Source organism: Anneissia japonica, unplaced genomic scaffold (assembly GCF_011630105.1).
Source record: "Anneissia japonica isolate Jap-2015-1 unplaced genomic scaffold, ASM1163010v1 scaffold1405_len252398_cov171, whole genome shotgun sequence".
NCBI classification, from domain to species: Eukaryota; Metazoa; Echinodermata; class Crinoidea; order Comatulida; family Comatulidae; genus Anneissia; species Anneissia japonica.
Window position 1 is genome coordinate 195012 of NW_022737956.1, and position 12902 is coordinate 207913.

Sequence of the window (12902 nt, forward strand, 5' to 3'; positions counted from 1 at the left end):
GGACACCCCTCCCCACCAACGTCGAACAAAGCATGGCGCCTCTACACCTGCTAACTTTAAGCAATGACAGGTTTTTGTGGTGAAATATGAACACAGAAACAATGTCACTGTCTTAGATTTTCCAGGCACTAACCGACGCCATGTTGGGAGGCCTAAGTGACGTATCATTTTAGAAAACTTTCTTTTTGCATTTGTTTAAATTATTGTTAAAAATAACGATTCTTGCAGAACTTTTAAATAATTTGAATTTAAAGTAATGATTATCATCATCTATCTACTTGATGTGACTTTTTAAGCAGTTTAAGAAATTATTTACGTTGTTATCTATTCCATAACGATAATAACAATTACTATCAAAAACCGTCTTCCTCAACAACTACTGAACTACGTTGATAAACACAACACAACATTTAGATCTTTCAACTTTGGAAATGCCACCCCAGTAATGGCTTCGACTAAAGAGTGTGCCGTTCAAAAAAGTTCTCTTGGATTCGTCTATAACGTGGTGTACCACAAGCATTAATTTGTTTCCAGTTAGCAACCTCTGTACTTCCCCACGCCGCAGTCAGCGCACAATATTAATAATCAATGCTAGATTATATGCCACTGGAAATTTATTATTGATTTGTTGATCAATTGTGTGTCAGTGGTAATATTTAGGATGTAACATAATGCTTCCTTAGCTTGCCATACAACAAAGGACCCGATTAAATTTAACCACCAGCTTCGCCAAAACAGCAATAGTTTATTATTTAAAAAAATGGCCTGGAATTTAGAAAAATTGTATTATAGACTACCAGTATTTTGAGAATTTTACTGCATGGGGAAACAAAAATCTGAAATTGTATGCCTTCACTTATGACGTGGTTTGTTTTAATCAATAAATCTACTGAGAAAAAAACTTGTGGAATTATAACAGCGAAAACGAATGCTCAAACCCTTAAGTATTGATATTCTCAAATTATTTTATCAAAGAATATCTATTATTATGATTCTAATAAAATATGATAATTTCATTCTTATCTATAATACAACAAAATTGTGCTTTATCAAAACAAAACAAAAAGAAAACAGCAGACAACCAGCAACCAAATTTCCAAGTACAAAGAGACCATTACATATTAAGTTTCAAACAAAATAATTAATTAAACAAATTGTTAAGACTGATCATTTAGAAATCATCTATTATTTCCATCATGTTCGCAAGAGTATAAAACATATTCTTTAGGAGGGTTGGACAAAGTTTACAGAATAGGCATATGTACTTTCTGTTTAATGAATATGATAAATTAATTTGATTGTGTAGTCTATCAGGGGGAGAGAGATCACAAAAACAATACTCCGATGAAAATAACGGATAACCTCCATTATTGATAATGACCTGGAAAACAACTACATTATCAAACAATGTTTATAATAATTGTCAATTTATATAGCGCATAATGTAATATACCTCTATGCGCTTAAATAATATATATTTTGCAAATGAAATAGGCAAAATATAAAAAACATCCTCAACTGTAGTAATTATTATTATTTATATAGCTTTTTAAACACGGTTTGGCTCAGCAAATTCCTTTCAGGTTGTGAACCTTGTTGCCGAGGGTTCAAGCTGACAATCCTCGGCTGGCCATGAGTTACCCCAGCTTGCACTGTTGAGAGGCTGTGAAGTGGCTTACGCCATGTTTCAGCCCTAGTCGCGAATATTTCATGAATTTTAAATTAATCAAATATTGTGGCCGCCTCTTGTCAATATTGACAGTAACATCAGGCCTGATATACCAAGAAAAAAACAGAAATTGAAAAAAAAAAATTAGAAAAATCCAATGACTGCTTTTAGAGAATTTATAATAATTATAAAAAAATAATCAGTTAAAATAAATGTTATCTAATTGCATGTGACCACGTATATGAACAGAGTGTTACAAGACATCCCCACGTTTTTGCTGGATCATCTATTTTGCAATTTAAACAATTGGAACTCATTTGATCATTTACTTGTGGTAATTACATAGCAATATTGCACCAAATATCAAAGAAAGGATATTACCCAACTGTAAAGAATATGAATTATTATATACACTATAAATGTATATAGAAAATAAGCCTTTAAATATTTGTATATAAAGGGAGACAAATATATAGGTAAAAAAAATGGGTATCCATTTTCTAGTCTAAGGTTTTTAGAACAATGTCAATCATATTAATGGTCTATTAAACTAAGACAATTTTTTTTACAATATACTGAAAACTGAAACAAATTTAACAGAGAAAAAGCATTAAACTTCATGTTTTATGTCTTCAGTATGATTATTATTCGTCATATTAAATAATAAATGATCAAATAAGCACACAATTATGATTACATGTCACTTCTATGGTAGCAAATAATGCAGGTAGCAGATAACAAAATGCAGGTAAATCAACTTGATGCAATAATTCACTGTGCAATGCAGTAAATAATATGCAATGGATTTGCAAGATACTGTACCATGCAAAACAGTGAACTAATATGGTACCAATACGATTGCAGCAGATTATTAGCAAGGTACCATGATATTACAGTAGATTAGCACGGTGCTATGTAATGTACGGTCATGGTACCATGAGCCATGCAATTTAGTGAATTAACAATGTACCATAAAATTCAGTGATCTTGCATGGTATTATGCAAATGCAGTGAATTAGCTTGGTCCCACGCAATTCAGTGATCTAGCATGATCATGCAGTGAAGTTGCATGGTACCACATAATTCAGTGGTGTACCATGGTATCATATAATGCAGTGGAGTAGACATGGTACCATGGAATGCTGTGAATTATAACATTGTATTAGCGCGTTATCTTGCAATACAATGGACACACTTAGTATCGGTACCATGTAATGTCAGTGTAAATGTATGGTATCTTTCAATGCCATTAATTTGCATGGTACAATAAATGGCAGTGGACTGGAATACCACATTATGTTTTCATTATGCAATCATTTTCTTCATTTTGATTGATATACTTTAAAGTGAAGCTTATATATATTAATTATAGATAGACTCATTACTCATTACCAGCCAGGTCACAGGTGATGGGCGCCAATCAGGCGAAGTAGGGAAGTGCGCACAGACTAGTCAGGCCAGAAAACTTCACACCAAACACGTCGGACATTGGCCACACTGACACTGAATAAGGCTTCTTGTCAGTACAAGTATAATCAAGTTCAATTGTTAGCGAATAAAAATAAATTTTGTACTTGATACCAACAATTTTTATTTTTCGGGGCCGACTAGCATGGCGAGAACCCTGTAAATAGTTACAATCCATGTTGCTTTGCTTTCACTCTCATTTATTACAACTTTACTATATAAGTAGAATTTTTTTTTTTTTCTTCGGGTCTACCTTCTATAATGCATAACAGAACCAATAACATCAACAATTATTCAGGGTATATGGATTACCCTCTTTAAACATATAACATTAATGCAGTTGTCTGATTAAAAAGCTTAGAAATATTCAATGCATATACTATCCTGGTACTTTATCAAGCACCATGATAGTACTAACATTGATAAATATGTTGTCTATTCATTTAAAAGCATTTCTGAATGCTAATACTGTAATAAAAAAAAAAATATATGATGCCTGTACTGAGATGCATACCTCCATCATAGGTAGGGTTTACCATAAGTTAGAAAAGTATGAAAACCAAGGTAGAGTGCATCATAAATAATTATTAATACCAGATTATCTGGAAATTTCTGTTTTTCAATATGCTGCTAATTATCATACACAACCCATGTTCTTAATCCGATTTACACTCATATACAGCAAAATCAGCTATCCAAATTACTGTGGCGAGGAAATCATCAATTAAAATATAGTTATAAACTTGCTAGCCTAAGTATTGCCATGCAAGCAAACCACACAATACCACGTAAATATGACAAAAAGATTTTACACAATTTTTACAGAGACATTAATATTTATAGCTAGCATTTCTTATGTACAAACAGGTAAACTGTTCAGTCTCCCACAGAATCAATCATGTTTTAACTATGAATAGATTACTTCAGTTTAACAGGTTTTTTTACTCTCTCTATTCACAAAAACGTCACTCAAACTACGAACTAACACAATTTTTGTGTTACTTTGTGAAATCATAAATTTCATTTTTCATTGCGCATAGATGTTGTAAAGGACATTTGCATCCATAATACTGTACAATACACTGTAACAACGACAGAGCGTACTGTTGCACGTTTATTTGTTTCACAAATTAACACAAACTATTTTTACTCTGTCTGTTCGTGGTGCGAGTAATAAAATATCCTGCTCCATTTTTCTCTGTCCTAATCATTTTTTTTTACAGTTACTAACATCCAGTCTAATTCACTGATGTCCTGCCAGTACTGTACTCATATCCAATTAAATGAAGCAATATTTATAACTGATTAAAAAAAAAAAAAGAAATATAAAATGAAAAACAATGGTTAATTGGTTTAAATTCATACATTTGCTACTATCAGCAACTATTTTGGATATAATAAGCTAAAGAAGATACGAAAAGCACAGATCTTGTGAGGCTGTCAGCTGCAAACCCATTCCAGTTCGGGAACCCTCTGTACGTGCTGTCACCAGTCCAAGAATCTAAACATCATCATTTTGTTACTTGCTTGATAATTCAGGCTCAATCGATCTTCACAGTTGAGTAGATTTTCCTTACAAAAGTATTTGTTCCGACGTATCCAAATGTGCCACACATGATTCCCAGTCCTATACTGAATATGGCCATGTAGCCAAAGTAGAACATTGTTTGAAATAAGCCATACATCCTGAAAGAATAGAAACAAAAATTAAATTTGAAACCTTTTATGTAAAACATTATTTTTGTAAATTACTGAAAATGGATTTCTATTTTTCTATCTTGGACTTTAAAGGTTTGTAACTTAAGTAGTTCTTCAAAGTTTGGCTAAGTAAAATTTTCCTGCTTCTTGTTCAAATCCAGTCAATGTGGGACTTTAATTGAAGCTGATCACTCGGCTCAAGGAATAACCAAGGGGCCCAGCCGCAATTCATAAATACAGTAACATCTCCCTATTACGAACCTCCCAATTACAAACTCTCGATTTTACAAACCTAATTTGCAGCGATGATGCAATTACGAACTACAAAAACACTTAAAATTACATTGAAAAGTCTTCAAAAATAAAATAAAATGTTACGTTATCTAAGAAAGGAAACATTTGAACATAAAACTAAATTGAAGCAAGAAATATCAATCGTTTCCAGCCAAGATATATTACATTTGAGTTGTGCATGCTTGTTTAGGTATACTGTATAGTAATTATCACTTTTTATTCATTGGGGGCGCTATTTGCATGGATTCGCGATCTTTATGTAATGAATTATAACACTAGTTTTGGCCATCATTTGGTCATGTTTTCATTTGAAAATCTCTTCTAATGAATACTTCACAGTGAGCACTGGTAATTTTGGCTTCTGTAAAGTATTATTTTGTTGCAGAAAACAGTAAAATCCAAGTCAATTTTTGTTACAAAATGTTGCTCCCACGGCAAGGCTTAGGCCTGCTAGCCCTCTATTTTGTAGTATATGCCTAGGCCTACCCTCACCAAAATGAGATGAAAATTCCAACTCTCTGAATACAAATTTTATTTATTTGATTGACAGATAAACTGACTAATCAGCGAGCGTCATTTAGTCACGTGATCAAAAACTTTTTCTCGGACATTTTAATTACCTTAAACAGCTGGTTTAAACGCAAAACATACATGAGCCTAGGCCTAGATGTCTAATGATTGGTTATAGATACCCAGATTTACATGAGCAGTGTGCTTCAGTGACTTGACCTTTGCTGACAACAAGGTTGACTGAATGCGGCTTTTCCCTATTTCTTTGGAAGCGAAATACAGAGGCTTTTACAACAATTTCCCCGCCATGTTCCATGAAATAGATTAACACTATACTATATATGATTCATCTGCATACCGCCTACCCTGAATTCTCTTTCTTAAAGAAGGTTGATAGCAAAGAAAATCTTGGCCAACTCGGTAAGTCTAGCCACCATTGTCTAAGGTTTTCGTGACTTGTGGCGGGGCTTCACGTCCTTGTCGACATGTCAATTATTACATAAGCCATTTAAAAAAAATTTTTATTATGTTCAGCTAGTATACTTACTTTGTTTTGAAGAAAAAATAGTAGAAGGAATAAATATATACGTAGAGTGCTGTAGAGCCGGCTGCCAAAAAGCTTGTCCACTGCCATCTATAGTCCTCAGCATTGAGGAGGAAATAAGTGCAAACAATGGTAACACAGACAGTGACCACAATCAAGATGATGAACACAAGTAGCATGAAACCAAACACGTAATATATCTTGTAGGCCCAGAAGGATGTGAAGATGAAATACCTAAAAAATAAAACATCATCAAAATGTCACAAAAAAATATTAAATGTGAAGATCTACATAATGCCGTAGTGCATTTTGGAGAGTAGATAGCCGAGCGGTTAAGGCAGAGATACTGCAATGTACAGTCATTATATTTTAATGGCACATTCTCCTACGGTTCTGGTGGTGGAACAAGTCTTCTCGGATAAGGACTATAAACCATAGGCCCAGTGTATACAATTTGGCTCATGTGCACTTTAAAGGGCACAGGAAAAAAATTTTGAGACGAGTAGGGGTTACTCCGGTGATACAGCCCTGTTGTAGACAGATGAGGATATGGTACCAGCAGAGCTAGTCCAAACCTCAAGTGCTTTGATACTTCAGTATAAATATAAATTTGGTATAAATCTAAGTACATTTCATTAAAACCCATTAAATTGACCAATTCTTTATTTTTTATATAGATTTTTTTATTTTATTTAATAATTTAATATAAAAAAAAATGTATACATTTAGATCCAGATGATACTATTTAAGGCAAAGACAAGCCAAACCATTCACTGGTTGCAAAAATCAATTTTTAGTTATTAATACAGGGTTAAACAGTAAAGTGAGGGCTGTTAATGGTAAAAGAATAATTTAAATCCGACATTTCCTTAAGAAGTTACAAGCCTTTAAACATAGAGCTGTTTAAAGAACAATACTTGAGAAATCAGCCTTAAAAGCTTGTGATTTTGGGCATTTTTCAGGGAGAGACCTTCACCAAATTGTTAAAAATTGTTGTTTTAACAATTTGGAAATGGGGAAAATAACAGCATGGCATGATGTATAGATATATAAAGGTTAGTTTAGTGCAATTAAAATAGATTTAAAAAATGTTGACATTCCAGCCTGTTTTGGCCATTATCTCTGAAACACGAATTGCGACGAGTGACTGGTTTGGCTTGTCTTTGCCACATTTCCAAGATATCTATAGAACAAACCACGGCGGTATATGAACCTTTTTAATGGTTAACACTTACATTTCAATAAATATTGATCCGAAAGGCAGAACACCACCTAACATGACGATGACAAATGGTTCCATGAACCACTTCTTCTCAGGAATGGGCCTTGGCACTGCATTCACACGGCATGGATGGTTCGGCTGTCCTGCAATGGCACGACCAACTATGGTCCCCACCAGCGTAAGAGGCAAGATCACAAACAGGCAGATACAGGCTACAGCAATCTAGTCACAAAAATAAAAGACAGTGAAGAGATGTTTAACAATATTAGCAGAACCGAGAAAGGTATAGACCAACACCAAAAGCTAACTTGTAAACATATAACTATAAGCAATATGTTGCAGAATACTTTGTAAAAAGTGTCCAAGTACATTGTTCAGGACACTGCGTTAAAGTTATATTTTATTAACTATTACTCCAGACTGGCATACACCAGAAAAGATTATGTCGGAGCAAGATTGAATTGATAAATTCTACAGGCTTTGATATATAATCTACTCTAATTTTTCTGGGGTTTTTAATTTCAATGCTTTTTTGATACACTTTTCCATAGAATATTTGTTTATCAAGAGATTAATTTCAAGTGATATTTTGAATAGTTACTGATTATTTTTCAAATCAGAAGGTGTCACTTTTGAGAATTCAAGAGTAATCTTGACAGCCTTTAGAATGACAGACGTGTGGAAGCTGTTAATAAATTTGATTTTTTTTTGTAGAAGTGTGCGGCGCATCGTGTAAGGTATCGGAAGGTCGGGGTTTCGAGACCGATGTTCATCACACTGCTTGTGTCCATGGGCAAGGTAAGTAAGTAACTTTATTGATTCTCTTTTAATAACAGCAGGCACAATCGTAAAAGATGTACAACAATAACATAATCAGTAAGGCAAATGGGTACCTAGTAGAAGGTAAATGATTCGGAATGAAAATAGGAGGGCTGAACTACACGCATAAACTAGGAATACTCCCCAGGTAACGGAGGAGTTTGTACGTTGTTTGATTGATTTTGCATCCACTAACCGGGAAAAAAAGAGCTGTGAGGATTTTTCTGAATATGTGTGCTATATAAATCTTATAAAATGATAACAATATTGATCATACCATTGTACCAAATGGAATTGCCCTTGATGCATGGTAATAAATAGCTATGAAATTGATGAAAAAAGCATTGCCACACACAAGCAACGGCAGTAAGAATGCTGACATCACCATCTGCTTGATCCACACTTTACCTGCAAGAAATTATCATTCGCAAAAATATAAATCATCACATGTAAAGAATTGTGCAAAACATTAAAATCACAGATCTTAAGGTATTAACATTAGAGATGGTAGCAATTAGTAATCCATGAACTTAACCTTAAAAACAAATGCTTGATTTTTGTTCGTATCAGTGGTAATGCTAAGATATGTCCGACAAGGAGACTAAGTCGTTTGACAAGGGGGTCTATGATTTCTAGCGGTTACAAAAATGAAGCCCTGGTCAGGGTCCAGGGGCTTAACCCTCTGATGCCTAAAGAATCTTGGCAATGTTAAGCCATTTTACAGAGAAATGTTTTAGAATGTATAATATCTAAAATATTTGTTTAAAGCACACACTTGGCCTGTCCAACAGGGAACTTAAATCTCCTTCCTCCTCCACCTTCACCCCCCACCCCTAACTGGTGATGCCACTGGTTGGCAATTTAATAAATGGTAGATAAAAAAATATTTTAGTGATTAATACTCAAAAACATACAGTACCTGCCATTCTAGAGTACAGACTACCGCCAAAGTAACCATTTACTGGTGATGTAGCTGCATACACAAATATAGACGTCCCAAGTAGAGACCCTCGTCTACAAAAAACACAATCATCATATGAAGGATTTATAGAATTGGACCACATAGTGAAATTTCAAAATATATCTCTACCAATGCTTAAACTATATAAAACGGAAATAACAGAGATAATATTAAAAAAAAAAAAAAACATATTTATATAGTGCGACCCATTAAGCATCAGCTGATATTTAGGGGCACTTTTTATTAAATGAAATAATCTGACGCTTTATATAAGCCAAGTCCCATTATGAGTCTTCAGTAGTGGAGTATGTGTTTTAGCCGTAAGCTGTCACTGGATTTGAACTCAGGACCCTGTCATTGGAAGGCAAGCATCTTAACCACCAAGCTAGACCACCTCTACTTTGCATTACTAAATTAATTAAATTAAACAACACCATGTCTTGTGTATGCTTTATAACTGGTAATTACATGCACGGTAGCATTGGATAGGAAGTTAATTAAATTTCTTGCTATATTTGAACAATGAGAATTTACAATACAAGATACACAGATGCCTGTGGTACTGCATTATTTCATCATATAACATGTTACCGTCTGTTTGTTTGCCTTCTTTTGCATATTTATAGTGTGGTATAGTGCTAGTGGGTAAATATTGCTGTTTTTATCATAATCTACTTATTATGTCTGTTATGTAACTTACAAAAAGACGTGTCAATATTTTCATGTTTTGTAAAAAAGCGTTTAGAGGCATTGTTGGCATGAAGGGCTACTGTATACTGTAATTTAACTACAAATATCTCATGCAAAAAAATGTTTTCACAAATTTCGCAAGTAGCCAGGAATTGTGAAAGTTCCATGGCGCGAAACATTAAATAATCGATACAATTAAATATTTAACACTTTGAGCTTGAATCAGTTTCAAAGTAAGATTTTTTGGTCATTTCAAACAAACCAAAATTACTTCAAGATGATAATAAATGCAGAAATAAAACAGCAAGAATTGTCGGTATAAATTGGTATTTAAAAGGCCTAAACTCGCCGAACCATAGCATAATGCAGGCCTAGGGCCAGCTAAGACCTAGCTACATTAGACAGAGGCTTTAGGCCTATTCAGCCAAACCAGCCTAGACCTAGAACTCGCAATACAATATTTTCAGCTACTGTATGGCATTACTCTCATGAATATACTGTAAGTTAGGCCTTTTGCAATTCACAAAAGTTTAATGTTGGAAAGTTTCTGCTTTACATGTTGATTTTGTACCGTTAACATAATTCCACTCTACTTGTACATTACATAGTACTAAAACTATCTACATTTACAGGTGAAAAAACAAACAAAAAACTTACCATATTTTTTTATACAAGTATCAAAGAAAATATACAGATAGAATAAATGGTTCTTAACTGATCAGAGTTGCAAAAGAGTTAACCACGAAAGCACACTTACTCTTCATAAAGATGTCCAGTAATTGCAAACATAATAACGGTGAAAACAACAGCAGAGATATGGTATCCACTGCCAATTAGTGCTGAGAAAAACATCGGATAGGAGGCCGGCCGGAACACATCACCATGAACTTGTTTCCAGCCATACTCATCACCTAAATCCCTTTCCTGTAGGAAGTTTAAAATGAAAATTGGTTGATTTGTGACAAGAATCCAGAAAAAGTTCATATAGTAATGAGACAAATTTGAGAATAAAAGAAATAGGAATATGATTAAGGGTACATCAAAAAAATTATCACTCTTTGAAAAAAAAAAGTGATGAGGGCGGGCATGTTTGTTTTTTTTTAAATTGGAACAATAGGATATTGCTTTTTCTTTCAAAACGATGAGGGAAGGACTGTTTTTATTTGGCAAGAATATTGTAAAAATTGTATAAAAACTGGTTTAACCTTAATGTTTTTAAAGAAAATGGATTTCAAGTCACAAAATTGCATTGTTTTTTTTGTGCTGTTGAAATAAATGAGGTGGCCAAAAAAAAAACAAAAAAAAATTATTCCCGCATCAATATTTCCCAAATTTTTGACGTGGGCAGGAGTGTTAATCCCACAATTTTTTCTATGTGCCCTAAGGTCAACATGGAATTAGGGACAAAAAATAGAAATGGGGGACAAATGTCCACATTTCAATTTGTATGAATCATCAACTATGACAGGCCTCGAATTTTACCGCGGCCATTGCCGACGGTGCCCTCCCAGTTGGCCTTGGTGCCCCTGCAAATGAAGCACGACGACGGCCACTACTTGCCTGCCCTTTTGAAGCCTTGGCCTCGGTGCCCTCACGATGCTTAATATAGATCCTTTGACACATAAAATAAATCTAAGTAATTTAAAACTTGAAAGAAAACACGAAAGCCAAAAACGTAGGTCGCCTAACCTGGCCTAGGCCAGGTTGCAGTGACAGAACATGAGAGAATTTCCATGCGTGTTGATACGAACTGTTTTTGCGGTTACCGTTGTGTGCGCATGCGTCTTACTCTTGCGTTAATCAGCGTTAAGTTATCCACGTGACCAAAGAGAAACATGGCCGATTGGTAACATTTGCGGTAATATAACTTAGATTAAATTTCATAAAATAAACATTATAATATTTACCCACATGGAGTCAAAATAATTATTGTAGGCAAACAGAATAAAAAAACTGGATGAAAATATTTTTTTTTACGAAAAAGCAATACTACCACAAGTTGAAGCAATCTTGATTACGCAATGTGTATTGCGGTAACTATACAGCCATTTTGTTTTGTCGAGTATTTACAAGTTTTCTATTCAACTAGTCGTCTTCGTTGAATAGGATGTTACCGCTGCACAGGTGGGCGTGGTTTAACGAAGAACGACCAGTCGAATACAGCTTTTGTGTAGTTGGAAACATGTGCTTGCTGCACAGCTAACTTTGGGCAATCTTACGTCATCGCAGCTTTCGCCACTAGTTTAGAGTTGTGGCTTCATCTCCGATGATATCGAACTTCTTTAAATTTGACTGTTCTGTACGATCGCCGACCGCCGCAGTATATTCCAACATTGAATCGATAATTAATAGTTAATACTCTAAACAAAGACATATTACCATTGACAACTATGGCTTGGCTAGGCCTAGCTTGACTTAGGCAGGCCTAGCTTGGCTTGGCCTAGGCCTAGCTTGGCTTGGCCTAGCTTCCCTAGCCTGGCTACGACGAATCAAGGCACTCGCAAGAAATTAGTACTTAGGCTAAATCAAATTTTGCCTTGGGTGTTCTTTTATACTTGAAATTTTGGCCTTGGTGAATTTCCATTTGGCCTTGGTGAATTTCCATTTGGCCTTGGTGCCTTTCAAAATCATGTCATACCGGAGGCCATGCCCATAAAATCCCCAAATTCGAGGCCTGCTATGAACAAGTTATATGAACAAAAGTTTAAAGCATTTAAAATAATTGACAGGGATGTCACCAGCTTTTTGGAGTGCCGGTCGGCGATCATTCCGCGTTTTCCCGGGGGTGGGGTTCCAACCCCCCCATTTTCTGGGGGGGGGGTTTGCCGCATTCGTGAAAGCTCTTACAAAACCAAACGGCCTAAGTAAGTCGAGGAGTAGTGCCAAAGTGCGAGCCAGCGAGTCATGCGAGCCCTGTCTCTTATACACATCTAGATGTGTATAAGAGACAGGAGTAGAAGTGTAAACAATCCGAGTCTAATCTATTGGGCATTTTTATGAGGGTTGTTCCGTTGTATTGGAATAAAAA

At 34.9% G+C, this 12902-nt stretch overlaps 1 protein-coding gene across 2 annotated transcripts in view; it reads right to left on the minus strand.

Annotated features, from left to right (window-relative positions):
• Positions 1-851: 851 nt before the first annotated feature.
• LOC117117483 (transmembrane 9 superfamily member 3-like) overlaps positions 852-12902 on the minus strand; it is a 24461-nt gene continuing 12410 nt past the window's right edge. For both annotated transcript variants that reach the window (XM_033261789.1, XM_033261788.1), the window contains exons 6-11: positions 10632-10798; positions 9143-9237; positions 8501-8631; positions 7418-7626; positions 6186-6416; positions 852-4822 (exon numbers count right to left, since the gene is read on the minus strand). In XM_033261789.1, coding sequence (XP_033117680.1) covers positions 4678-4822; positions 6186-6416; positions 7418-7626; positions 8501-8631; positions 9143-9237; positions 10632-10798 — 978 coding nt within the window. In that variant the 3' untranslated portion in view covers positions 852-4677. The remainder of the gene's footprint in view (positions 4823-6185; positions 6417-7417; positions 7627-8500; positions 8632-9142; positions 9238-10631; positions 10799-12902) is intronic.